We start from the raw sequence: 24,346 nt of genomic DNA on the forward strand, positions 1-24,346 counted from the left end.
CCTGGCATGCAAGCTGGGGGGTTAGTCCCATGCGTCAGTGCCCAGTTCTCATTGCCCTGGGGAGATGATAAGGGGCTAAGAACACCAGGTCAGATTGGGTCAGGTCCCGCCGACAAAGACCAGGCTCTGTCCTCAGGGAACACTGTGTTCCGAGGGGGCTGGTCTCAGCAGAGGTGGAGCGGCAGCTGAGTAGCAGGCAGGCCGTTCCCACTGCCTCCAGTGGAACAAGGAAGAGGGATGAGGTTAAGTTGATTCCAGGGCTCTGCCCCCCTGTCTGGTCCATTTCCCCTCCTCTTCCTTCCCATAGGTCCCCTCCTCACCTCGGGCTCTCACATCCATTCCTGCGCTCCATCCTCCCTCAGCGGCCTCTCATTGCGCTGGAAGTTCTGGAGTGCGAGGCACAGGATGGACACTCCTGCCACAGGTGAGGGGATACCAGGTTGCCACGCTGTGCCTGGCTCTCTGGATCTCTGTCTGTCCCTGGCTGACCTCCCTTTCCTTCTGCCTGGTTCCTTGCCTCAAAGCTGGGCTTGGCCTCTGAGTCTCCCTGGCACCTGATTTCTACCTGTCCTGGGGTCCGATGTGTGGACGTTTCCACGAGTCTCTGCTTGTTCTCAGCCCGACCTCTGCTCACCCTCTGCCGGTCTCATCTCTGCCTCTGTGTCCTGCTCCGGGGTCTCTGTCCACCTCTCTCTAACGTCACTACTCCTGGCCTTGCCGATTTTCCTCACATCTGAAGGTGACCCAGGATTTCTTCCCTTGCCAGGTGACATGCCCACCGCAGCTCCTGCAGCATCTCTCTCCAAAGTTCACCCTGCCTTTCTGCTTCCCCACCGGTCAGCCCCCTCTTCCCACCGGCGGCCGGGCTCCACCATGTTTCCTGGCTCTCTCCTCTGTCAAAGCTTGCATTCTCAGGGTTCCCCTGTGTCTCCTTATCCTCTGTTGACTTCCTCACTGCTCCCCAAGTCCTTCCTAGGAAGAGAAGAGGTCCTGGGGTGGGTGGATAGAGGGGCCCACGAGGACAAGTGTGGGAGCCCATGGATCTTTCCAAGGCCTCCTCACTGCTTGTATCTTTTCTCTTTATTGGTTCCCCGGGCCCCGGGGGCCCCCAGTTTCTTGAGCTCCACCTCCCTCCACTGCCACCCCCCTCAGTTATCCCCTCTTTCTCTGCTTCCCTTCTCCTCCTATTCTCTGATTCTTCCTGGGGTAGGCCTTCTTCCTGGCTGCTCAGAGTGGGGGCTGAGGAGGAGCCTGGCTGGGGCGGCTGTGTGGTTGGGCGCAGGAGAATCGGTCCAGGGCTGAGCCAGGCCTTCCGGGGTTCCCAGTGGGTGGCTGACAGCCCCATGCCTTGTGAGCTCCTGCCTGCTGTGGCCCACAGTGCCAGGCTTCCCTGAGCAGCCCAGGTGTGGTGGTGACTCTGGGGGACTGGGCTTATTTAGTTGGGAGGAGGCTTGCTCCTTTCTCCACTTCCCAGCCCTCTGACACCGCCCCCCCTATTCCCCAAAGTCTTGCTCACGGGGGACTCTCCTCCACACTCCCTCATCTGCCTGCCTCCTCTCCAGATGGCCAGCCATAAATGGGCCGAAGACGCCCCATCTTCCAGCAAGCCCAGATGAGGAGGGTCTTGGGAAAGGAAGTTCCAGCAGGAGGAAGTGAAGGAGAAGAAAGGAGTGCTGTGGACAGAGGGGGATCTGAGGGGGGTCTGAGGGAACAGTTCCGGCTGTGGTGGGGTAGGGGGTCCTGACCTCAGGGTGGTTGGAGACAGGGGTGGCTGTGTCTGCAAGGTAAAATGGGCTGTAACCACAAGTCCCTGTGCCCTTGCAGAGACCTGCCCTGGGCCGGGGCTTGGGTGTCGTTAGCCCACACCTCAGAGGGCATCCCTATACCTCGCTCTGTCCTGGCAGCCCACCCCTGGTGGGGGGCAGGGTAGTGTCAGTCAGTGTAGGCTCATAGCAGAAGGGATGCCTGTGCTCTCAGCAAGCCTTAAGGGTTTTTTAAAATCTTCTTGAGCCCCAAGGGTCTCTGGACCAGGGAGAGGGCTGGGAGGACAGGTGTCACCTGCTGTGGAGGAGACAAATGGGAGCACCTGGGCCAGTCCCTCACTGAGGATACTCAGGGCCTCCAGGGCTCCCCAGGAAGGCCTCCTTGTACTGCCTGCAAAGCGGCCCCTCCGACCCTGGAGCTCCAGCCCCACCCCCACGTTCCAGGTCCCTGTGGCTGGCGGGCAGTGAAGAAGAGTCTGGAGGCCGGATCTTGGCTTAAGAGAAATAACTTTATTCTGCCTTCTCCAAAGGGGCTGCTGTAGAGGCTCTGGAACTGGAAGCTTCATCAGCACCCTCAGGACAGCGCAGATCAAGATGTGGCAAAGTTACTCCTCATTCAAGCCCTTTTGAAAGGACACAAAGCCCTAGTTAGCTCTGGGCAGGTGGGTGTTGGGCAGACACGGGGGCAGAAAAAAAGGGGAGACAGAGCACTTGATGGAGGGGGGAGAACTGCTTAGGGACTGAGGGAGGCTCCCATGGTGGTGAGAGATGTGTCCTAGGGGTTGGAGTGGAGGGGTGAGGACTCTGAGGTCAGCCACAGGGTGCTGCCTGGGTGAGGACAAGGGGGTCCTCTGGGCTGTCCACTTTAGGGCTGAGTTACTGGGCTCTGGGCCAAAAGTAGTGGAAAATGAGAGGAGACCCACAGTTGGGGGTAATTGGGACATAGTGGGTATATACAAATTGGGGCCTTCAAGAGTTGCTGACCACCCTGGGCCTGGGATTTACAAAGTCATTAAAAGTTAGAGCTGGAAGAATCTTAGACGTGCCCGAGGACTGCTTTACCTGGCCCTCTGGGGCTTCAGGGTTTAATTGTCAGGGGGGTGGTGAATGAAGAGGAGGCCTCCCTGGCATGAGCGGGCTCAGTCTGAGGAGCACTGATGGTGGCAGGTGTGCTGACACAGTGACTAGTGAAGCCCAGGCGAGGGACCCACCTTGGCGCCGATGTCTCGGCTCTTGGCCCGAAGCTTGTTGACCTGGGACTCGGCGATGTCCGCCCGCTCCTCGGCCTCATCCAGCTCGTGCTGCACCTTGCGGAACTTGGACAGGTTGGTGTTGGCCTGCTCCTCCTGCGGGGGTCCGGGGACGGGGAGGAGGAGGTGAGAGGATGCCAGAGGTCCTCTCAGCCTCCCAGTCCAGGGTGGGGTGGGGGAGGCTCCACAGTGTCCCGCGTCCAGACCCAGTCCCTAGCAGGGTCGCTTACCGCCTCCTCGGCCTGGCGCTTGTAGGCCTTGACCTTCAGCTGCAGCTTGTCCACCAGGTCCTGCAGCCTCAGCAGGTTCTTTCTGTCCTCCTCCGTCTGGGGTGGGGTGGTTAGGGGTGAGGATGACATGGTCATGAGGGGGAGCTTGCCCCCTCCCCCTGCTTGTTGTCTTTACTCAGAGTGAAATATCGGCACCGAGTTCTGCTTTCTGATCCTCAGCAAACACTGGCGCTCTTCCCTTTATTTATTTATTTATCATTAAAAAACTATTATATTTTTAATGGTTTATTTCAGGAAAGAGTCTGGGGAGCTGATGGAATCCTGAAATCCTGCACAAAACCATGCATGTTCGCTGTTCCAGGGAGCAGGCCCTTAGGGGTCCTGTGGAGGATAAACTCTCCTGTTCTAGAAGCCAGCGCATGATGGTAGTAATGCTGGGACTGCATGCTGAGATTTCCCGGGCTGCAGGGAAGGGACTTGATCTAAGGACATGTGTGTCCTTTCTGGACTTTCTGGGTTGGAACAGGAGTAAAATCTAATTAGGAGTCTGATTGTAGAAAACAAACCCAGAAAGTTCTGAGATGTGTTGAATGACTTTAGGGTAGTTTTTGGTGTATTTTGGTGGTCATGGCCCCCAACCAGAGCTTGGTGACATACTTGCTTTCAGGGAATCTGTACTGGGTGAGCTCTGTCTGGAGCTCTGGGCAGGTGTTGTCCCCAGTGGACAGGCAGAGGGTGAGGTTGAAGGCAGAGCTCCCGGGCCAAGAGGTTCAGAAGTTGACCTCTAGCCAGGGGACAGTCAGTGTAGGACAGGGCTAGGCAGAGTGGAAATGGGGCAGCAGGGGGCTGCACTCCCACTCCTTGCTCTGGAGCAGGCTAAGAGAGAACAACACTTCATTCCTCTTGGTGGTATCATCCTAGCATCCGGCCCTGGTGCAGGGGATCCAGCCAAGAGCAGCCCCCATGCCCGCACCTGGTAGGTGAGCTCCTTGATGCGACGCTCACTCTTCCTCATGCCCTTGATCGACTCCGCGTTGCGCTTCTGCTCGGCCTCCAGCTCGTTCTCCAGCTCCCGCACCCGGGCCTCCAGCTTCTGCAGCTGCTTCTTGCCGCCCTTGAGGGCGATCTGCTCAGCCTCATCCAGCCGGTGCTGCAGGTCCTTGATGGTCTGCTCCATGTTCTTCTTCATGCGCTCCAGGTGGGCGCTGGTGTCCTGCTCCTTCTTCAGCTCCTCTGCCATCATGGCAGCCTGGGGGCAGGAGGGAGGTCTAGAAGAACAGGGCCCAGGGCCCCTGGTCCCTCCAGGATCGCCATCTGCCCAGCCTGGCGTTCGTTTCCCGAGGCCCGCCCACCCGTGCAGCTGTAGGAGTCTGCTTGTCATGGCACGGTGGCCTGGCCGAGACCCAGAGCCCTTGCTCCTGTCTTTAGTGGGGGGCAGGAGGGGAGCAGCCACTCACATCGGTGATGGCCTTCTTGGCCTTCTCCTCGGCGTTCCTGCACTCCTGTACTGCCTCTTCTACTTCGGTCTGAAGCTGAGACAGGTCTGCGTCCATCTTCTTCTTCTGGTTGATGAGGCTGGTGTTCTGAGGATCAAGGTGGGCAGAGCACAAAAAGCCCTGAGCATCCACGGGGGGCTCCCAAACCTCACCGGGCAGAGTCCTGCCAGCCACGCTTCCCTCCAGGACTGCGCCTCGGGGCGGCTCACCTGGGAGTGTAGCAGCTGCACCCGCTCGCTGGTCTCAATGAGCTCCTGCTCCGCCAGCTTCCGAGAGCGCTCGGTCTGCTCCACCACGGCCCGCAGCTCCTCCAGCTCGGCCTGCAGCAGGTTGTTACGCCGCTCCACGATGGCGATGTTCTCCTTCAGGTCGTCGTTGGCACGAACTGCATCATCCAGCTGGATCTGGGTGTCCTGCAGACCGAGAGGGTGGGCCGAAGAGAGCGGTTGGCCTCTGCGCCCATCAGAAGGCCCTTAGGCTAGGCTGGGTACCAATGGAGAGCTCCACGGGCCAGGTCGGGGGCGGGGGCACGGTAGGATGTCTCTGCAGGAGCCGGAGGGAGCACAGCTCTGGTGGGACACCAGCCCCCAGCTTGACCACGTGGAGGCTAGTCCGTCTCCAGGTAAGGGGACTTCCCACGTCTGGAGCCTCCCCGTACCTTCAACAAGCTCTGGAGACCCTTGACTTGCTTCTGGGCCTCTGCAGCCAGGCGGTTGGCATGGCTGAGCTGGATCTCCATCTCGTTGAGGTCGCCCTCCATCTTCTTCTTGACCCGCAGGGCCTCGTTGCGGCTGCGCGTCTCGGCGTCCAGGGATGTCTGCAGTGAGTCCACGACGCGCAGGTGGTTGCGCTTGGCCTGTTCCATCTCCTCGTCCTTCTCTGCCAGCTTCCGCTCGATCTCTGCCTTGATCTGGTTGAACTCCAGCTGCGCCCGCAGGATCTTGCCCTCTTCGTGCTCCAGGGAGGCCTGGCAGGGGGTGGGGCGAGAGGGTTGGAGGCTGACAGGGCATGGGGCCAGGGCCGGGCGTCTGCCCATGAATCACGGATACAAAGTGAGTTCAAGAGTGCTATTAAGTGGTTCAGTCAAAGAAGCAGAAGGAGGAAGAAGAAAAGAGAATTTAAAAGAAACAAAAAATAGGCTTAGGAGAGGTAGTTCAGACCCTCACTGAGGAGAGCAAGCTAGGAAGACAAAGAGGAAAATGAAGAGAAAGGTGTTGCCAAGGAAACGGAGGCAATCAGGCACAGAATGTAAAAAATCCCGAAGTGGGAGGCAGAGGCGGAAAGGAGAGGGGAGTGGATCCGGGAAATCTTGTCTAAGATTCCTGGGCAAAATGTCTGTGTGAAGGAAATAGAGTGACCTAAACATGCATGCATTCATCCCACAATATTTATTGAGTGGCTGCTATGTGCCAGGCTCTAAGGATGGACTGGTGAACAAAATGGACAAAAGAGAGATGAGAACAGGGCCCACAGCCTAGGGCCCGGCTCCCCTCCCTGCCCCCTGCCCCCGGCCACTCCCTGCACACCCACCTCAGCCTCCTCCAGGGCTGACTGCAGCTCCAGCTTCTCAGCCTCCAGCTGCTTGCGGACCTTCTCCAGCTCGTGGATGGTTTTTCCACTGGAACCCAGCTGCTCCGTCAGGTCCGAGATCTCCTCTGGGGGAGGGGCGGGGCCGCTCAGTTGGGGGCTGCCATGGTCCCCGGATGGGGGACGCCCCTCCGGGGCCCCTCTTGGAGCCCCTGGGTGGCGCCACACAAGGAGGTTCTCCCCAGCCCCTCCCCAGCCTCTCCAGCCTCTCCAGCCTCTCTGGCCCCAGCGCACCCTGGAGGTTCTTGTTCTCCCGCTTGAAGGTCTCCAGATGCTCCAGGGACTCCTCGTAGGCGTTCTTGAGCTTGAAGAGCTCTGTGCTGAGGGAGCGCGCCTCCTTCTGCGAGGACTCCAGCTCGGATTGGGACTCCTCATACTTCTGCTTCCACTCGGCCAGGATCTGTGGGGACCCGGCTCACTGCACAGCCCCCAGACCCAGCACCCCCTGCCCCTGGTCCTCCAGGGCCTGCCCAGGCCCCTCGGCAGGGCTCAGCCTCCTCCCCAGCCCCCCCACCCCGGTCCCCCAGGAGGAGGTCCCTGGCTTCCTGGTGACGCTGGCCTCCCTGCTCTGCCCCTGGTCGAGCCCCCCAGCCCTGGCCCACCTTGTCGAAGTTCCTCTGCTTCTTGTCCAGGGCCGCGGCGGCTGCGTTGGAGCGCTCCACGTCCACCATCAGGTCCTCAATCTCATTCTGCAGCCGGTGCTTGGTCTTCTCCAGTGAAGAGCACTTGGCGTTGACGGCCTCCACGGCCTCCTCGGCGTCCTGCAGCCTCTGGGCCAGCTTCTTCCTGCCCGGGGCAGTGGCGATTTGGGAAATGTGACAGGGTTGGGTAAGATGGAGGGTATAGATTTGGAAAAGGGGAAACAACGTGAGTGTTCTAGAAAACAATCCTTGAAAACTCAGAAGTGTTGTTGGAGAAGCTGAGGAGAGGCCCCAGAGGGCTGAGAATTTGGCTGACAGAGTGTCCCGGTGGCACGCCGTGAAGACCCACAGCACCCAGGAGGGCCCTCCAGGTGGTCTCCTCTGACCCTGGGCCAGCCTCTAGGCTGCAGACATGGAGGAGGCATGGGCTTCCACAGCCCACCCCACTTCCTCTGTCACAGCACCCTGCCCCTGGTGGGAGCACTCTGCCCTCAGACAAACCTTTTGTTCGTCTTATATTCGGATGAGAAACATAACGCGAGCAAAAAGCTTCCCTGAGAGGAGAAGGAGGTGGGGCCCTGGACAGGGTTCTCTTGTGTTGTCAGAACCTGGCCAAGCGTCCATCCCCGGTGAGGAATCTCCCCAGCATCGGGCTGGGGTGCGTCCTGCCTGCAGAGGGGCCTCAGTGAGGGGCGGGCCGCCGGAGGACTCACTTGGCCTCCTCGAGCTCCTCGGTCCTCTGGATGGCGTCTGTCTCGTACTTGGTCCTCCACTGCGCCACCTCTGAGTTGGCCTTGGACAGGACGCGCTGCAGCTCGGCCTTGGCCTCCGTCTCCTCCTCGTACTGCTCGCGCAGCAGGTCACAGTCATGCCGGGCCGACTGGAGTGCATGGGCCAGTGCGTTCTTCGCCTGCGGAGGGGCGGGCACAAGGAGAAGGGCTCAGCTTTCTCCACAGTACACCCCAGTCCTCACCCATGTCCTCACCTGAATTTCTCCCTCCTCCCTGGGACCTCCTCCAGCTCTAATTCCCCAGGGGATCTGGAACAGTCTACAGAGGACTGGTAACGGAGAAGGTCCGTTGGGCGCTGCACTGTTTATGTGAGTTACGCCCAGCACTCCTTGCTTCTCGCTACAAACGTCAATATCAACCTCATCCCCGTTGTCAGGGGAGGATGCAGGGGCTCAGAGATGCTAGGGGGCTTCCTCAAGACTACCAAGCTCTCAAGGGAGTGTTAGGATTGGAGCCCAGGACTTTTGAAAAGGTCATATTCTTTCCACCTTTTGCTCACAAGGGAAGTGTCCAAAGAGGCTCCAGTTTAGCTTCTTTCTCCAGCTTTCAGATCGTCCTGCTAATCCCAGGACTCACTGGGGCAGTTCCTGCATCCCACATCTACGCCCTGCCAAGGCTGCCATTCCTCCCTAGTGTGTTTCTCTCCTCCCCTTCACTTGCCCCTGACCAGGCCCCCTCCCCCCAGAAATGGCAGCAGAAAGGCAGAGGGCCTTAGCCTGGGCAATAGATTTAGGAGACAGGAGCTAGGCCCTGGGCTATTAATCCATTTGGAAAACGGGAGAACAATGGAAAGACAGCAAGCCTCATTCTTGGGACCTTCTCCTTCCTGTTCTGGGCCAAGTGGCTTGAGTCTGGGCCTCACCTTAACTTCCTCCTCCAGCTGCCTCTTAAGGTCCTCCAGCTGCTGGGTGTAGGTGAGCTTGCCTCGGGTCAGCTGTGAGATCAGTGCCTCCTTCTCATCCAGCTGCCGGGACAGCTCACCTGGAGAGGCACGAAGGCACACTCAACTCTGGAAGGTCAGCCCCCCCTCCCTCTCCCCAACCATTCCCTTTCACCTTAGGCCCCTTTCTCTGGAGAGAGGTGTGCATGTGTGGGTGTGGGTGTGAGTGTATGCGCGTGTGCGCACGTGTGTGAATGTCTACCCAAGGCTGGTGGCTCAGGCAGTCAGGGGAGATGGGGTGGGGCTCACCGTTCTCGGTCTGTAGCTTGGCCCGTTGGCTGGTGAGGTCATTGACTGAGCGCTGGGTCTCCTCGGCCTTGCTTCGGTGCTCATTCATCTGGTCTTCCAGGGTCCGGCACATCTTCTCCAGATTAGCCTGAGGGGGAAAGGGGAGTCACACAATGGACGTAGGGGGCCCTGAAGGGTGGAAAGGGATACAGTGACAGAAGTAAAGAGGAGAGGCATGGACGGGAGAGATTTGGAGAACAGAGTGGAAGAAGGGAAGTGGGATATGGAACCATCAGAGAAGAGAGGAGACATGGACAGAAAGTGAAGGTGGGTGGAGATAATTGCGGGTGAGGACGGTGAGCAGGCCGCCCACCTTGGCCTTGATGATCTGCTCCATGTTGGAGGTGACATCGTCCAGCTCCAGCTTGAACTCGCTCTTCTCCTTCTCCAGCTTCTGCTTCACGCGCTGCAGGTTGTCGATCTGCTCGCTCAGCTCGGCCACGCTGTCCGCGTGCTTCTTGCGCAGGGCCGCCGCCGTGGCCTCGTGCTGCAGCGTGGCCTCCTCCAGGTCCCGCCTCATCTTCTGGAACTCGGCCTCGCGCTTCTTGTTCATCTCAATCTGCACGGATGTGGCCCCGCCGGCCTCCTCCAGCCGCTCGCTGATCTCCTCCAGCTCCCGGGACAGGTCTGAGCGCAGCTTCTCCACCTTGGCCCTGGCCGTGCGCTCGGCCTCCAGCTCCTCCTCCAGCTCCTCGATGCGAGCCTGGCCCGGGACACAGAGGGCTCAGACCCACCACCCGGAGCCCTCCCTTGGGGAGCGCCCACCCCACAGCTCTAGAGCATTCCTGGCCTGTCTGGAACAGCAAGTCTTTTCAGTTCTACCAGCAGAGAAGTAGAAATAAAAGGATTTGGAGGAGATGTTTTGGATAGCTGAACTAACCTTCTTTTAGACCAGAACTTTATACATTTTCTATTGGAAAGAAAGTGGCTGAAGTTGACTGTTGAAGAGGGACAAAGAGACCTGTGTTCTAGGGATATTTTAAGTGGTTTAGTGGCAAAAATATTAAAAGTTTAGCATGAGAGACTCATGTTTGTCTGAAGCCCTAACACGGTGTCTGCTCTAGGGGTAAGAATCAAAGTCACAGACTGTCAGGGCTAAAGGAATCTTAAAAGCCATTGGTAACAAGGGAGGACACAGAGATCCAGATATCTAGAATGAGTTCCCCACAGTTGCTAGCTCAACCAGAGCTGAGGCAGGAAGCCAGGATTTCTGTGCCCTATACCTGTGATCTTTTCAAGGTCTTTTCCTATGTCATCCTTGGATCACCCAGCTCTCCTAGGGGTGCTCCCTGGGTGTACTGTGATAGTTCAGGCTCTCCCTTCACGGACATATAGCAAGTTCCTGTAATGCTGGGGGGAGGACATCCTGGAGGAGGGAGTGGAGGAAGCTGATGGCCCACCCAGGGGCTCCAGCCTAGGTATCCCAAAACTTACCTGAAGCTCTTTGAGCTTCTTCTGCAACTGGCTGCCCAAGGCCTGCTCATCTTCAATCCTCGCATTGAGGGCATTCAGCTCGAAGTCCTTCCTGGGGGGAAGGAGGGAGGGTAAGATGAGGAAAATCCGTTGGGCCCACCAGTACTTGGAAATGGTAATACCAAAAAAAAAAAAAAAAAGAGCAGGATTTCATCAGAAAAGTAGTGTCTGAGGCTGATGTAGGGTCTCTGAAAATGTACCACATATTGAAGGCCTCAAGTCCAGCAAGCAATGTAACAGGCAGAGGACCACAGGTGGGGTGACAAAACCTGGGTTCTGTGGGACTTCCTCTCTATGGTCCTGTAGAATGATGTCGTTGGACCAGATGGTTTCAAAGGCCCCTTTTAGCTCTGATGGCCTTTAATTCTATCACCATTACTTTGGGCTGTTTGGTTAGCCTTTCTGAGCCTTCATTTCCTCTTTGGTAAAGTGGGCCTCAAAATGCCATTTTTAGAAGGTGGTTTGAGGATCCTTGGGATCATGTACTCCTTCATTCATTCAGCACCTGCTGTGCCTGGGGAAGTGTGAGGGCTCCTGGGCGGACGCAGGCTCCAGGAAGATGCAATCATGATGACTCTTAGAGGCTTTCATAGTCCCGACCCTAGAACCCCATAAGATCCTTAATTATCCAAAACTACTCTGCAGGCTGTTTCTCAAGTGTGGGAAGTGGACCTGTGCATCTTGGTAGGACTTGCAGTAAGAACTGAATCCATGAGTTAATCAGATCCCTGCACTGCTCAAGAGTGGGGGCTGCCCCATTTCTCTGTGGTCCTCGGGGCTCTCTGAGAAGGACCTGAAAGGCCCCTCCTGAGAGGCTTTTGTGTGGAGCTCTCCTCGGTGTTAAGCAACTGGTCTCCACTGGTTAACCAACTGGTGTGTAGAAGGAGGCAAGCTATGAGTTTCCATCCTTCTCTGCTGCCCAACAGGAAGAAAAGGCTCAAGGGATCCAGGTTAGACTGTTTTGCCAGGGAGGACTGCAGGGCACTGCTGCATGTGTCTGGGGGAGGAGAGCTCTCTTCCTGGAGGCCTCTGCCCATGGTTTTGCCCCCACTGACAGAGGCTGCGTGAAGCTGCAGCCTCCAAGGGTGGATATTTTGGGACAGCTTATACTGTCATAGGTGTAACAGGCTGCTGAGCTGGAGAGGAGGAAAGTCGCCAGGGAGGGGAACACGCTACTTTTTCAGCTTCTCATCCAGCTGCTGTTTGTCATTCTCCAGGTCCATGATGCTCTCCTGGGTCAGCTTCAGGTCGCCCTCCAGCTTCCGCTTTGCTCGCTCCAGGTCCATGCGCACTTTCTTCTCCTGCTCTAGGGATCCCTCCAGCTGGTGGGGAGAAGGACCAGTGTGTTCCATAAGACCAATCATCCTGATTTGGGGATTTGGAAGCTCAGTTACTCCAGGTTTGGGGAATCCTAAGACATGTCCGGGACTTGGAAAAGCTTTCCCAGAGTGGGCCAAGGGACTATGATAGCGCCTAACTTGGAGGGATGCTCAGTAACTATTGATAAATGATTTCATGAATGACTGTATGACAAAACCCAAAGCTCCATTCATTCATCCAGCAGTATCCTGCAGGAGTGTGCTAGGCACTTCAGATGCAAAACTGAATCAATCCAAGTTCTCACCTAAAGGCACTTATAATGTTATAATGTTATGGCTGAGACAGATACTTCGATAATGATAACATGGGTGATAAATGATCCAGTGGAGATATGCCCAGAAAACTATCTGTGGAACAATGACCACTGAAGGCCAGATCCTGCTTAAAATATTAGAGGTCACAAGATCCTTAGAGCCTCACAAAATTCCCAAAGAAATGTATCACATTCTTACGTGATAACTCTCTAGACCCTGTGGTCGAAGGTAGAGATATAAAGGCTTGAACCTAGATTGAAATAAGGAAGTCCATCTCTATTGTTGATCATATCAGTGGGATGAGATACATAACTCATAAGTGACCACCTTTCCCCTTTTCTATTCTCCAGTACCCTACTAGAAATGTATCAGGGGAGGGAACCCTCTCCAATCCCATCCTTCCAAACACACACACACACACACACACACACACACACACACACACACACGGTATATCTAGGTCCTGTGACAATCTACTTACATCGTCCACCTGCTGCTCCAGCTTGACCTTGGCCTTGGTCAAAGTGTTGACCTTGTCCTCCTCAGCCTGAAGATCATCTAGAGCCTGCTGGTGGGCCTCTTGCAGAGCCTTCTTCTCCTTGGTCAGCTTGGCGATGATCTCATCTAGCCCAGCCATCTCCTCTGTCAGGTTCTTCACCTGTGGATCAAAAACCCCATCCCCTTCAGGGTCAGAGGTCATCGGCCTGGCAACTTCTATGGGGATGTCCAATGCCAAGGACCAGGACCACACCATGGTCTAGAAATCCTAAGACCTGAGCTAGAGCAGAAGGAGCTGCCCTCACCTTGTTCTCTGTTGCATGCTTCTCCTTCTCCACCTTGGCCAGTGTCAGCTCCAGGTCATCAATGTCCCTTTTAAGCTCAGAGCACTCATCTTCCAGCTTGCGCTTCTTGGCAGTGAGCTCTGCATTCATCTCCTCCTCATCCTCCAGCCTCTCAGTCATCTCCTTCACCTTGGCTTCCAGCTGGATCTTGTTCTTGATCAGCTGGTCACAACGCTCCTCTGCATCAGCCAGGTTGTCTTGTTCCTGAGGACAAGGCACAGAGGGGAGGCTTCAGTGGGTGGGGTCCTCACATTGGCAGGTGTGGGGAGGAAGAGGCTCAGCCTGTAGGAGGGGAGCGCCAGGATATCTCCAGCTGAGAAAAACCTCAGAAGGATGATGAAAGGAAGAATTTCAGGACAATGTGATGGGAACATTGGGGGATGGAAACAGAGAGGCCCTCTTCCTCTGGTCTACTTCACTGCAGGAAAGGAACTGCATTTACTGATGCCAGCACTTTACATATTCACTGCCTGGTAAGATGGGCACCTTCATCCCTAGTCCAGAGTTGAGGACACTGAGACTCAAAGATAATGCATGGTTTGCCTAAGTTCAAAAAATTATTGGGCTGTGGGTCCAGGTTAAAACCAAGTGGAAAACCAGTGTTTTTAAAAGTTGGTTCTTTCCCCCTTCCCTTTTGTTCTCTAGAGGGACCCCCTTGGAGGACTTTGGAGTGTTGATTCCAGAAACCTGTGTCTGTGAGAGGACAAGGTGAGCCCTGGGTGGGGAGGTGCAGGATGCATGGGGAATGTTGACTGAGCAGGACCGGCGAGCTAACAGAGGCCCAGGAGCCTCACCGCCTGCACTTGGAGCTGGAGGTCATTCTTCTCCTGCAGCAGGGACACCATCTTCTCCTCCAGCTCCTTGCGGCGAGCCTCTGACTTCTCCAGCGCCTCTTTGATGCGCGCGAACTCCTCCTTCATGTTGGCCATCTCCTTCTCCGTCTCTGCGCTCTTGAGCAGTGGCTTGATCTTGAAGTACAGCTTCATCCAGGGCCAGTTCTTGACCCCCATGAAGGCCCGGATGTTCCACTGGATGATCAGCAGGGAGTCTCTGCAGGGGCCCAGCAAGAGGGTAGTGAGAGAGTCCGATCTCCTTCCTGTCCTGAAGCCCTGACTTGTAAGTAATAGCTCTCCCTTCCTCTCCGATGCCCTGGCAGTGAGGCCCACCCGGGGTCCATAGGAGCCCCTCCTGCTAGTCTGCTTGCTTCATGTCTCAGTGAGCTTTCTCCTGACACTGCCCCTGAATCAGCCTGGGCCTTAGATGGCCAGGAGCCTCCTTTTGAAGCCCTCACCTGCGTTCCAGCAATTTCTTATACTCCATTCTGGAGAGCACACCCCGAGACTGGGCCTGGATGCGGGTGATGATGCGGCTCAGCCTCTCGTCCCTCATCTCCTCCAGCAGCCCCAGCAGCCCCGCCTTGAAGAACACCTGTGGGCCAGCAGTGGGTGGGCCGGGAGGGGAAAGAGGAGAGGTTGCTTTTAAGCAGTGTAATACCCTAGGAAAGAACTCAAGGGAGGAGGCCAGTGACAGCTGGAGCTGGGACAGGGGTGCTGGATGGTCCATGGGGAGGGGGAGCAGGCAGTTCAGAGATGGTCCTAAGATGACTGGTAAAAGGGAAGGAGCTGGGAGGTGGGGACCCAAAGGACAGGAGAGGTCTTTCTGTAGTCAGCTCGCCTCCTCCCTTCTCTCACCTTGGTGTGGCCGAACTTGTACTGGTTGTGGTCAATGTCCAGGGAGCCCAGCAGCTTCTCTGCCCCTTTTCTGCTGTCAATGAACTGGCCCTCAGGGATGGCTGCTGGGTTCAGGATGCGGTACCTGGAGAGGGTGGTGCCCCAAGTCACTCACGTTCTGCACTGATCTGCTCTGCCCACAGCACTCAGGGCCACCTGTGGACTCGCTTCCCCACCAAGTCTGTCCAGGCTCCCCCTGATCCCTGAGCTCTGGGGAGCCCCTGTACCCACCTCTGCCGGAAGTCCCCATAGAGGATGCGGTTGGGGAAGCCTTTCCTGCAGATGCGGATGCCCTCCAGCACACCATTGCAGCGCAGCTGGTGCATGACCAGGGGGTTGTCTATCACCCCTGCAGCAGGAGGAGGTGGGGGAGGAAGGTGTGGGGAGAGTGCCGGGCTAAGCCAAAAGTTCTGGGCTCTGATTCTGGGTCTGCCTCTCACTAGCCAGCAACCTTAGCGAAAATCCTTTTTTTTTTCTTAGCTGTACTCTTAAGAATAACCAAAGGTTTTCCCATTCCTTCTTTTACATTGTGTTTATTATCATAGGTAGTTGCCATTTTCTAGAGAAGAAACTAAGCCCAGAGGAGTTAAGGCACCTCACCAAGGTCACTAAGCTGACCAGAGCAAGGCCAGGCCCCTGAGGATCTGGAATTCCTAATTAGTCAAAAAGGATAAACAATCTCTATTATGTCTTACTGGGGGTTTCGTGCTGTGAGGCAACGCCCATGAAAGTCCCTTACAGGGCCCCCTTGAGCCACACAGCAAATACAGGGAAATGGGGAGAGACTAGTCTGCCATCTCATGGGGGACCGGAGGAGAGTGTCATTTGGAAACCACTGAGGTGGGGGATTAGGAGATGGCTGAGGAGTCCCTGTCCCCAGGGCATGGGGCATGTGGCCAGCAAGGGGCTGGGCTGAGCTTCGGACCTCACCTGGAGACTTTGTCTCATTGGGGATGATGCAACGCACAAAGTGGGGGTGTGTGGAACGCAAGTTGGTCATCAGCTTGTTCAGATTTTCCTGTGGCCCAAAGCACAGGAGGGAAAAGTAATGCAGGTGAAGGAAAGAGAAGTAGGGAAGGAAGGGAAAGAGAGAGGGGAGGAAGGAATGGCGGGGAGGACACGGAGGAGAGAGAGGTCAGAAGGACAGAGGGAAGGGGAGAGTGAGATGGGAAACACAGAGAGAAGAGGCCACCGGCAAAGAGGGAAAGAATGGAGAGGAGGAAAGACAAGGAGGGAGAGGGGCCACAGGGAAGGAGGAGACAGAGAAGTCGGGCATGGGAATGGCGGGAAGGAGCAGGGCTGGTGGGTGCTGGGGAGGCATGCTGGGCTGGGGCTGGCGGCACACGCTTACCCTGTGCAGAGCTGACACGGTCTGAAAGGATGAGCCTTTCTTGGCTTTGCCTTTGCCCTTATCGACAGCTGTGGGAGGAGAGTCAGGGAAAAGGACCTGAATGGACATGTGGATGGAGAAGAGGCCTCCATCACGGACTCTCCTTATATCCTCACTCGTATCTGACCTCCAGGTGAGGGTCTTTACTGTTCGGGGCTCAGCTTCTCCACCCCATTCTATCTCACTGAGCCTGTAAACCTTAGGGCACAACCTGACACGGAAGGGGTCAAGTGTTGCAATGGGCTTGCCTCAGGACCATGGCAGAAATCCTGCTCCTTAGTCCCCAGGGTTCCAGTCTCTACTTACGTGCGTCAGCCCCCGCATAGTTGGCAAACAGGTTGCTGAGCAACTTGAGGGAGGATTTCTGGTATAAGCCCACCACCGTCTCGTTGAGCGGGTCTTTGTTCTTCTGCAGCCAGCCCAGGATGTTGTAGTCCACGGTGCCGGCATAGTGGACTAGGGAGAAGTGGGCTTCCTGCTTCCCCTTGACATTGCGTGGCTTCTGGAAGTTGTTGGACTTGCCCAGGTGGTTGTCATACAGCTTGGCCTTGAAGGTCATGTCAGTGGCCTTGGGGAACATGCACTCCTCCTCCAGGATGGACATGATGCCCATGGGCTGAGGGTAGAGGGGAAAGCATCACTGAGCATGCTTCATGCGGATGCAAAAGCATCCTGCTCTAAGTTCAGTATTTGCTTATGGTGATGCCCCTTTGGGAATTAAGGTAACAGGCTCAGATTTGAGTACAGTTATTTACCGACCTGCACCTGTTTGTGCCTTCCCAAGGTGGAAGACTTTGTTTGCTTTCAGTGGGACCTTTGTGAAAGTCTGGGAATATGAATGATATGGATGCTTTACACAGCACTCCATCGTCCAGATCCCTGCGATGTGGGGGCTGAAAACAGGTGTGCTCTGATTCCCTGCCCCACACTCAAACCAGGTCAAACCAGGGTTGTTAAACACTGGTATGGGAGGATTCCTGGAGCTGCCCATCCTCCCTGTGTCCATTCTCAAGCCCCTAGGACCTCAGTTCTCCCTGTGCTACTCTGTCCTGGGTGGTCAGGACACAACAGGGCTTGGGATCCAGAGCATGTTCCCCAGCAGGGTGGGGGCTGCCATTTAGACGGGGGCATTCAGGTAGGGTGTGAGTGGGGAATTCAGCCACTCTGTCTGGAATGCCAGGGGATGGGGACACAGGCAGCAGGGAGAGGCAGCACCTTCTCAATGAGGTCGATGCAGGCCTGCAGGTCCATGCCAAAGTCAATGAACTCCCACTCGATGCCCTCCTTCTTGTACTCTTCCTGCTCCAGCACGAACATGTGGTGGTTGAAGAATTGCTGCAGCTTCTCGTTGGTGAAGTTGATGCACAGCTGCTCGAAGCTGTTGAACTGCAGGGGGCGGGGGCGGAGTGGGTCAGGCCCGCAGGGGTCTGAGCAGCCCGTGTGTTCTGCCCCCACTCCTCCGTGTGGTCTGACCTGGCCTGCCCAAGCCCAGCCAGGGGTGTGGCCAGGCCCCTGCCCTGTCGCGGGGGGGGGGGAAGGGTGCGGGTGGCGGGGAGAGGTGCTCCCCTGGAAGACAGGATGAGGCGTTAGCCTTTCCCAGAGACTGGCCGTGATGGTCACAGGTGCGAACGAGTGAGTCACCCTCCCCCCTCCCCCCCAAGCATGTGTGCCTAGGCTCCCCCACTCACGTCGAAGATCTCGAAGCCGGCAATGTCCAGGACCCCTATGAAGTACTGGCGTGGCTGCTTGGTCTCCAGGGTGGCGTTGATTCTTGTCACCATCCAGTTGAACATCTTCTCGTACACGGCCTTGGCCAGGGCCCCGATGGCATATGATACCTGGAAGGTGAGGGAGAAACCAAACGAGCAGATTAATGCAGAGACTGAAATCCAAAGCCCTCCCTAAAGCCTGCCAGCCCCCTCCCCACTTATCTTCTGAAGATGACCCACCTGCTGGACATTCTGCCCCTTGGTGACGTACTCGTTGCCCACTTTCACCCGAGGGTGGCACAGCCCCTTGAGCAGGTCGGCTGAGTTGAGCCCCATGAGGTAGGCGGACTTGTCAGCCTCTGGAAGGAGAGGGCAGGCAGCCAAGTTGGCACAGGGAGAACTCCTCTCCAGATGTGGCCCCCACTTGCCCCCAGCATACCAGACTCCCACCTTCAGTGCCATCTGGCTCAGCCTGCTCCTCTCGCTGCTTCTGTTTGAACTTCATGTTTCCAAAGTGCATGATGGCGCCCGTTAGCTTGTACATGGAGTTCTTCTCCTCTGGAGTGAAGCCCAGCACATCAAAGGCATTCTGTAGGCAGACCCCATATTGGTGGACCCCAGAAAATGAAGTATGGCAGGTAAATGAGAACCCTCTTCAGCTGGAGAGAGAACTTCTCTCCTGAATCCCTGTAGCTTCTGAGACTCCCATACCCAGTATGGAACTCCAAAACCAAGCGCAGGAAGGTTGCACGCTGCCCCAGATCTGGCATCAGTGGCCACAGCCGTCCTTTGGAGGTGCTCTGGCCACCCACTCATGTTTTCTACTTTTGTCCCTCTTCTCGCCTGTACACTTGATTCCCTGCTTAAACCTTCTCTACCTGTCTATATCTATCATCCTGCCCCAATCCCATGGCAACTGCATGAACCACCCCCCTTCCCTTGGTGATGCTTTGCTTCTTGGCTTGTCTGCTTCTCTGTCCCACAATGTTCAGCCTTTTCCGTTTGCTCGAACACCAAATACTGGTCACCGCATCTCAACATGCCCATTCCCCAACACATCCTGGTCATAAGGCATGTTCTGGCCCTTGGGGAGGGTCATACCACTTTGAATAACAGAGAGCGTCTCAGTTCTCCTCGTTAGCCAGTGAACTGGCCTCATTTACCCCTCTGCCAGTGCCCTCACTTCTCTACCAGGTTCTCACCCACTTACATCAGTGGCCATGAGCTCCTCAGAGTCATCGATGGAGGCCACCGTGGTCTCTCCTTGGGAGATGAATGCATAATCGTAGGGGTTGTTGGTGATCAGCAGCATGTCTGGGAGGAGAAGATGGGTTGAGGAAGGGGCACAAAAGTCTGGCTCTCACTGGGGTTGCTATCACAGTACAGGACTTGCAGGAAAGCATATGACAAGGCTGACTGTGGTCTCACATCCCACAGAACTGAATCCAGCAGTGCCATAAACCCAGGGCATGTCTGCAAGCAGCTGTAAGCAGAGGGGACCAGGTTACCATGGAGATAGTTGGTCTCGGTTGGTAGCTCTGACTCACCCAGCAGCTCAGGTTTTTTGTTAGACAGGATTTGGTAGAAAATGTGATAATCTCTCTCTGCTTTCAGCTGGAAAATAACTCTGGATTTTTCCAGAAGGTCTGTGAACAGTAGGGGGAGAAGAGCGAAAGAAATTTGGGGATTTAGGTACAAGGAAATCGAGGAAAATGAATGATAAATGTAGCAAGTAAAAGGCAGAGGAAAAGAGAAAGACAAAGAGAGAGACTCTCATGCAGACACGAAGAGACAGAGGTGGAGAAAGACTAGAGGAAGTCTAAGAGGGAGATAAGTATACAGACCCAGAGACACAGAGAGAGACAGAAAGAGAGGGAGAGAGACTGAAAAGCAGAGACCTAAAAAGAGACATAGATGGAGAGACAGAGAGAAGAGAGATCACATAGAACAAGGGTGAGCTCAAGCCGAGTTCTAGCAGATTCATGGCACTCACAGGTCTCTATGTCTGCAGATGCCAACTTTCCAGTTGCCCCAAAATGGATTCGAATGAATTTCCCCTGGGGAGATTGAGGAGACCGGTGATGAGTTGAGGCAAGGCTCGTATTTGACACCATCCCTCCACCAACCCAAATCCCAAATCCAAGGTCAGGGATCACTCACAAAGCGGGAGGAGTTGTCATTCCGGACGGTCTTGGCATTGCCAAAGGCCTCCAGGGCGGGGTTGGCCTGGATGATCTGGTCCTCCAGGGTGCCCTGCAAAGATCAGGAAGGATGGTGGGTGAGAGGCCTCCCCCTCCCCTTTTGCAGTGCAGGCCCGTGGAGGACAACAGGCCTACCTTGCCTGGCGTCTGATCCTTCTTGCTCCGATCCCCAATGGCGGCAATAACAGCGAAGTACTGGATGACCCTCTTGGTGTTGACCGTCTTCCCGGCCCCGGATTCCCCGCTGTTGGGATAGTCAGAGCCTCATTAGGCAGTGAACAGACACAGTTCATTGAGACAAACAAACCTCAAGTCAGGAGAGAAGGTCTGGTCCTACTTGACAGTGGGAGCCCCAAAGCAGGAAGCACCCTGAACACATGTGGGATCAGGGGGAGCACCAGGAAGGGTGCCACAAGAGGTTGCCGGGTTTGGGCAGAAGGAACTTGGTCTTAGCTAGGCAAGGTCAATGTGAAGAGATGGGCCTTGGCCCTTTCGGCAAAGAATGGGTGAGGCTGGTAGAATGGGGAACATTACTGAAGGGAAAAATGAAAGAAAACGAGGAGGGGATGAAGACACAATGATACTGGGCTTATGGATAAGTGAGTGATGAGTTGGAGGAGAGTGAGCATAGGGAATGGGAGAGGAAAACTCCAAGAGGGGTGGGAAGCAGAAAGAAGTGGGGAAGGCAAGGCAAGTGTAAAGGTCACAGAAGAAAGAGAAGCTGGCACAAAGGTGGAGGGAAATGAGAATTGTGGGTCCATGCATGGGGGCTGGGGTCCTTGATAGGGGCTGGGGTCAAGAAGGTTCTGGAAGAGAACGGGTTAGGAGCTACACTCACGTGATCAGGATGGACTGGTTTTCTCTGTCTGTGGGGAACAAGCAGGGAAGAAAAATCAGGAAACACACAGGATGCTCCTGCCTGGCATCCACCCACCCTTCCCCCGCCCCACATCCCGGCCTCCCTCCAGGCACCTCCCGGCTGCCCAGACCAACTGCGTGTTCCCCACCATGCGGCTCCCAAGAAAACCCTGCCACCAAGGCCTGTCACCTGTCAGCATGTACTGATAGGCGTTGTCAGAGATGGAGAAGATGTGGGGCGGTGCCTCGCTCCTCTTCTTGCCCCGGTAGGCGGCCACCACCTCGGCGTTGTACACCGGCAGCCACTTGTAGGGATTGACGGTGACGCAGAAGAGGCCTGAGTAGGTCTGGGATAGAGAAGGAGGGTTAAGTTGCTCATGATGAAGAGGGAGGAGCGGTGGTTTTCCAAGTGAGAGAAAAATGCCAGGAGGAGAAGAAGAGAAAGGAAAATCTGCAAAAGCACTGAATCTGAGGAATCCCGGCCTTGGGGTGTTAGAACCGACCAGGGATGCAGGGCCACGGACAGCGTGCAGTAATGCCTGGACACAAGGAACAGAAGCCTGTGGCTCCAGCAGGTGGGCCTCTGGGGACCAGGAAGCTACTAGACTCAGAGGGCATCCTGGATGGCGCACTCACGTAGATCATCCAAGAGGCGTAGCGCTCCTTGAGGTTGTAGAGCACGGCGGGCTCGTGCAGGAAGGTCAGCATGGCCATGTCCTCGATCTTGTCGAACTTGGGCGGGTTCTGCTGCATCACCTGGTCCTCCTTCACGGTCACCGTCTGCAACAGCCCCCATGCAGGCCCCACGGTCAGCCCTCCCTCTGCCCGGAAAGGAGTAGGGCGAGTTCTAGGACAGCCATGTTCAAGAGAGAAGGACGGGTATTACAGAGAAGATAGACAGGATATTGGGAACGAGAAGGGCTGTTTGGAAGCCATGGATCCCTGCCCCAAGAGGGGGAAAGCAGACTGTCCTCAGGTCTGTGTGGGATGGGTCCTGGTGGGAAATTTGCTGTGTACCCCAGCTGTGGGAGGGGGTCCCAGGAGGGCCTCTCATGCCAGCCCTGCTACCTACCTTGCCATTTTCGGTCTCAGCAGTGACTTTGCCACCCTCTCGAGACACAATTTTGGCTTTGACGAACTCCTCTTTGTCATCGGGCACAAAGACATCTTTCTTGAGGTCAAAAGGTCGGGTCTGGGCTTCCAGCCGCTCCTTCTCTGACTTGCGCAGGAAGGGGGCAGCGGCCCCAAACGCGGCCATCTCCGCGTCCACCATGGCTGCGCCTGCAGGGGGTGGGAGTCGGAGAAGATGCCAGTTGCCCTCCCTTCCACCCAGCCTCCACTCCCTTCCCCAGGCTCTCTCCCCTTCAGTGGGAGCCCCAGAGCCTAGCACTCTCCTTGTGAGTCAGGAGCAGGTCGCCTTGCGTCCCTTATTTTTGAGCCGATCCACCAACCTGAGAATAGCCTAGCAAACCTGTCAGGGCAGAAGGGGAGGCTAACGTTTGTTCAGCCTGGGGCTCTCCTAGAGGAGAAAGGAGCGTTCTGGGCTTCTCTGGGAGCAGAAAGCTAACTAGGTCCATCTCTAATCCTTGTCCCTCCCTGACTCTTCCCTGGTCACAGGCAAAGGGCTCTTTGTTGCCAAGATACACTTCCCAAGGCAAGGCAGAAACTAGAGTCCCATAACCTGGCTTTGAGGCTGTCATGGCCAATCTTCCCAGATTCCCTCACACTCCATCTTCAGCTTTCCTTACCTTGGCTTCTTGAAGGTGTACACTAAATGAAAGGGGCTCAAGCCTGCAGGGGACCTGGAAAGACGGAAGGCTGTGTCAGGGCCACCTCCCTGCTGCTCCCTGGCTCTGCCCTTTGGCACCCACCCCTCCCCCAGGCCTGAAAACAAATGGGGAGTGGTGCCAGCTTCTCTGGTCCTGTCCTCTGTCTGGCTTTCCAAACACTGTGGCCCTTTCTCCTGAGCAATAATTTTAACAGTTTCCTGATGTCTATTCCTCCTCCTCCCACCTGGGAGACAGTCCCATCCCTGCCTACACTCAACTAGTGAAACTTGCCTACTTGGAGCCACCAGAGAAACAGCTACTGGTCACATTTGTTCAGCGCTTTACAGTCTGCAAAGCACGTTTATGCATCTCTCACTCAATCCTCACCCCATCCTACAGATGAGGAAATCAAGGTTAAGGGGCTTGCTTGTCCGAGAACACATAACGAGAAGTGGCGGAGCCAGGCCTTGAACCCACGTCTCATGTCTCTCCAAAGCCAGTTCTCTTCCATCCTGCCCTCGTTTGATTGTCAGTCTTGGTGGACACTCTCAGAGAGGAGACCCTTGTGGGCATCCTCTCATTGACACACCCACCAAATGCCAAATGCCCTCCACATGTCCTCTGACGAACACAGGTGTGCACTGCTCATGCACATGCCTCACATGGACACGCTTCCTTCCCATACCTCCCTGTATGTCGTCATGCCTTGGCAACAGACACACATGTTAAGTATGTGTACGGTATAAATCAGCACAGATCGCTGTATAGTCCCAATTGCACAAAGACCTGAAGCAGGGCCGCCTGGGTGCTGCAGTGGGTTAAGTGTCCCACTCTTGGTTCTGCTCAGGTCATGATCTCAGGGTCATGAGATCCAGCTCTGCGTCAGGCTCCGCGCTTGCTGCCGAGTCTGCTGGAGATTCCCTCTCCCTCTCTCTCTGCCCCTCCCGGTCATACTCACTCTCTCTCCCTCTCTCAACTAAATAAATAAATCTTAAAAAAAAAAAAAAAAAAGACACACACAAAACACCTGGAACAGCCCCACCATGTGCCTGTGAGCCCCTTTGCAGGTGTACACAGGCTGCAGGAGCCTTGACTCCTGGATGCGCGCACAAACATCTCCATGTGCATAGATACGGGTAGTTACCCACGACAGACCCCCTGCCCCCACAACTAGCTTCTAAGCATATATACTTGCTAGGTCATTGTTCTCTGCCATCCTCTTCTCCCTCCCCTCAAATGGACCAGTTATCCTCAGGCATGATCATAAATACGTCTCCCCCTACATACTACTGTATCTTAATTAGGCAGCGTGGTACACACCCTCCCCTCACCATGCATTGAGACTGTGCATGCTGGTACACAAAACACACACGCACACACACACACACACACACACACCCCTCTAATGCATAACACATTCTGGTCCCATATGCTCAGATATAGACTTTCATACACAACACCCCCCTCCCACACTCCCAGGGCACCTACGCTCATGTTTAGACCTGCACTTGTGTGCTCAATGATCAGACCTGGTACTCTGCAGGAAGCCCTGCATGCACTTGCTGTTCCTAGAGGAGCCCCTTCCTAAAGCTGGGACCCTCTTATCCCAGAGGAAGGCCTCCTGCTCGGCGCTCCTACCTGAGAGCAGCAAGGAAAGACAGAGCACAGGGGAGAGCTGTGGAGCTTGACCTGGTCAGGGGCCATATATATCCGGCAGCAGGCCCCCCACCCCCACCTGTACCCAGTCCCTAGCC

At 55.7% G+C, this 24,346-nt stretch overlaps 1 protein-coding gene across 2 annotated transcripts; it reads right to left on the reverse strand.

Annotated features, from left to right (window-relative positions):
- Positions 1-2,245: 2,245 nt before the first annotated feature.
- On the reverse strand, positions 2,246-24,346 carry LOC308345293 (myosin-7). 2 transcript variants are annotated; one of them, XM_080807314.1, is made up of 40 exons: positions 24,231-24,346; positions 22,572-22,625; positions 21,896-22,104; positions 21,460-21,603; positions 21,014-21,170; positions 20,804-20,831; positions 20,101-20,209; positions 19,925-20,017; positions 19,758-19,821; positions 19,312-19,410; positions 18,975-19,078; positions 18,215-18,353; positions 18,005-18,123; positions 17,744-17,893; positions 17,271-17,441; positions 16,362-16,671; positions 16,017-16,084; positions 15,596-15,683; positions 14,897-15,014; positions 14,627-14,750; positions 14,227-14,363; positions 13,730-13,985; positions 12,897-13,139; positions 12,575-12,751; positions 11,636-11,781; positions 10,421-10,511; positions 9,300-9,689; positions 8,948-9,074; positions 8,621-8,739; positions 7,681-7,877; positions 6,929-7,112; positions 6,561-6,726; positions 6,270-6,394; positions 5,398-5,706; positions 4,949-5,152; positions 4,701-4,826; positions 4,217-4,492; positions 3,244-3,339; positions 2,975-3,109; positions 2,246-2,386 (listed from the first exon to the last, which is right to left on the reverse strand). In XM_080807314.1, the coding sequence occupies exons 3-40, from the start codon at positions 22,094-22,096 to the stop codon at positions 2,369-2,371; spliced, it is 5,808 nt and encodes a 1,935-aa protein (XP_080663440.1). In that variant the 5' UTR covers positions 22,097-22,104; positions 22,572-22,625; positions 24,231-24,346; the 3' UTR covers positions 2,246-2,368. The 2 variants fall into 2 exon arrangements, with proteins under 2 accessions (XP_080663440.1, XP_080663441.1); XM_080807315.1 differs by having other exon boundaries at positions 24,122-24,271.

Source organism: Martes martes (assembly GCF_963455335.1).
Source record: "Martes martes genome assembly, chromosome: 7".
Lineage (NCBI taxonomy): Eukaryota > Metazoa > Chordata > Mammalia > Carnivora > Mustelidae > Martes > Martes martes.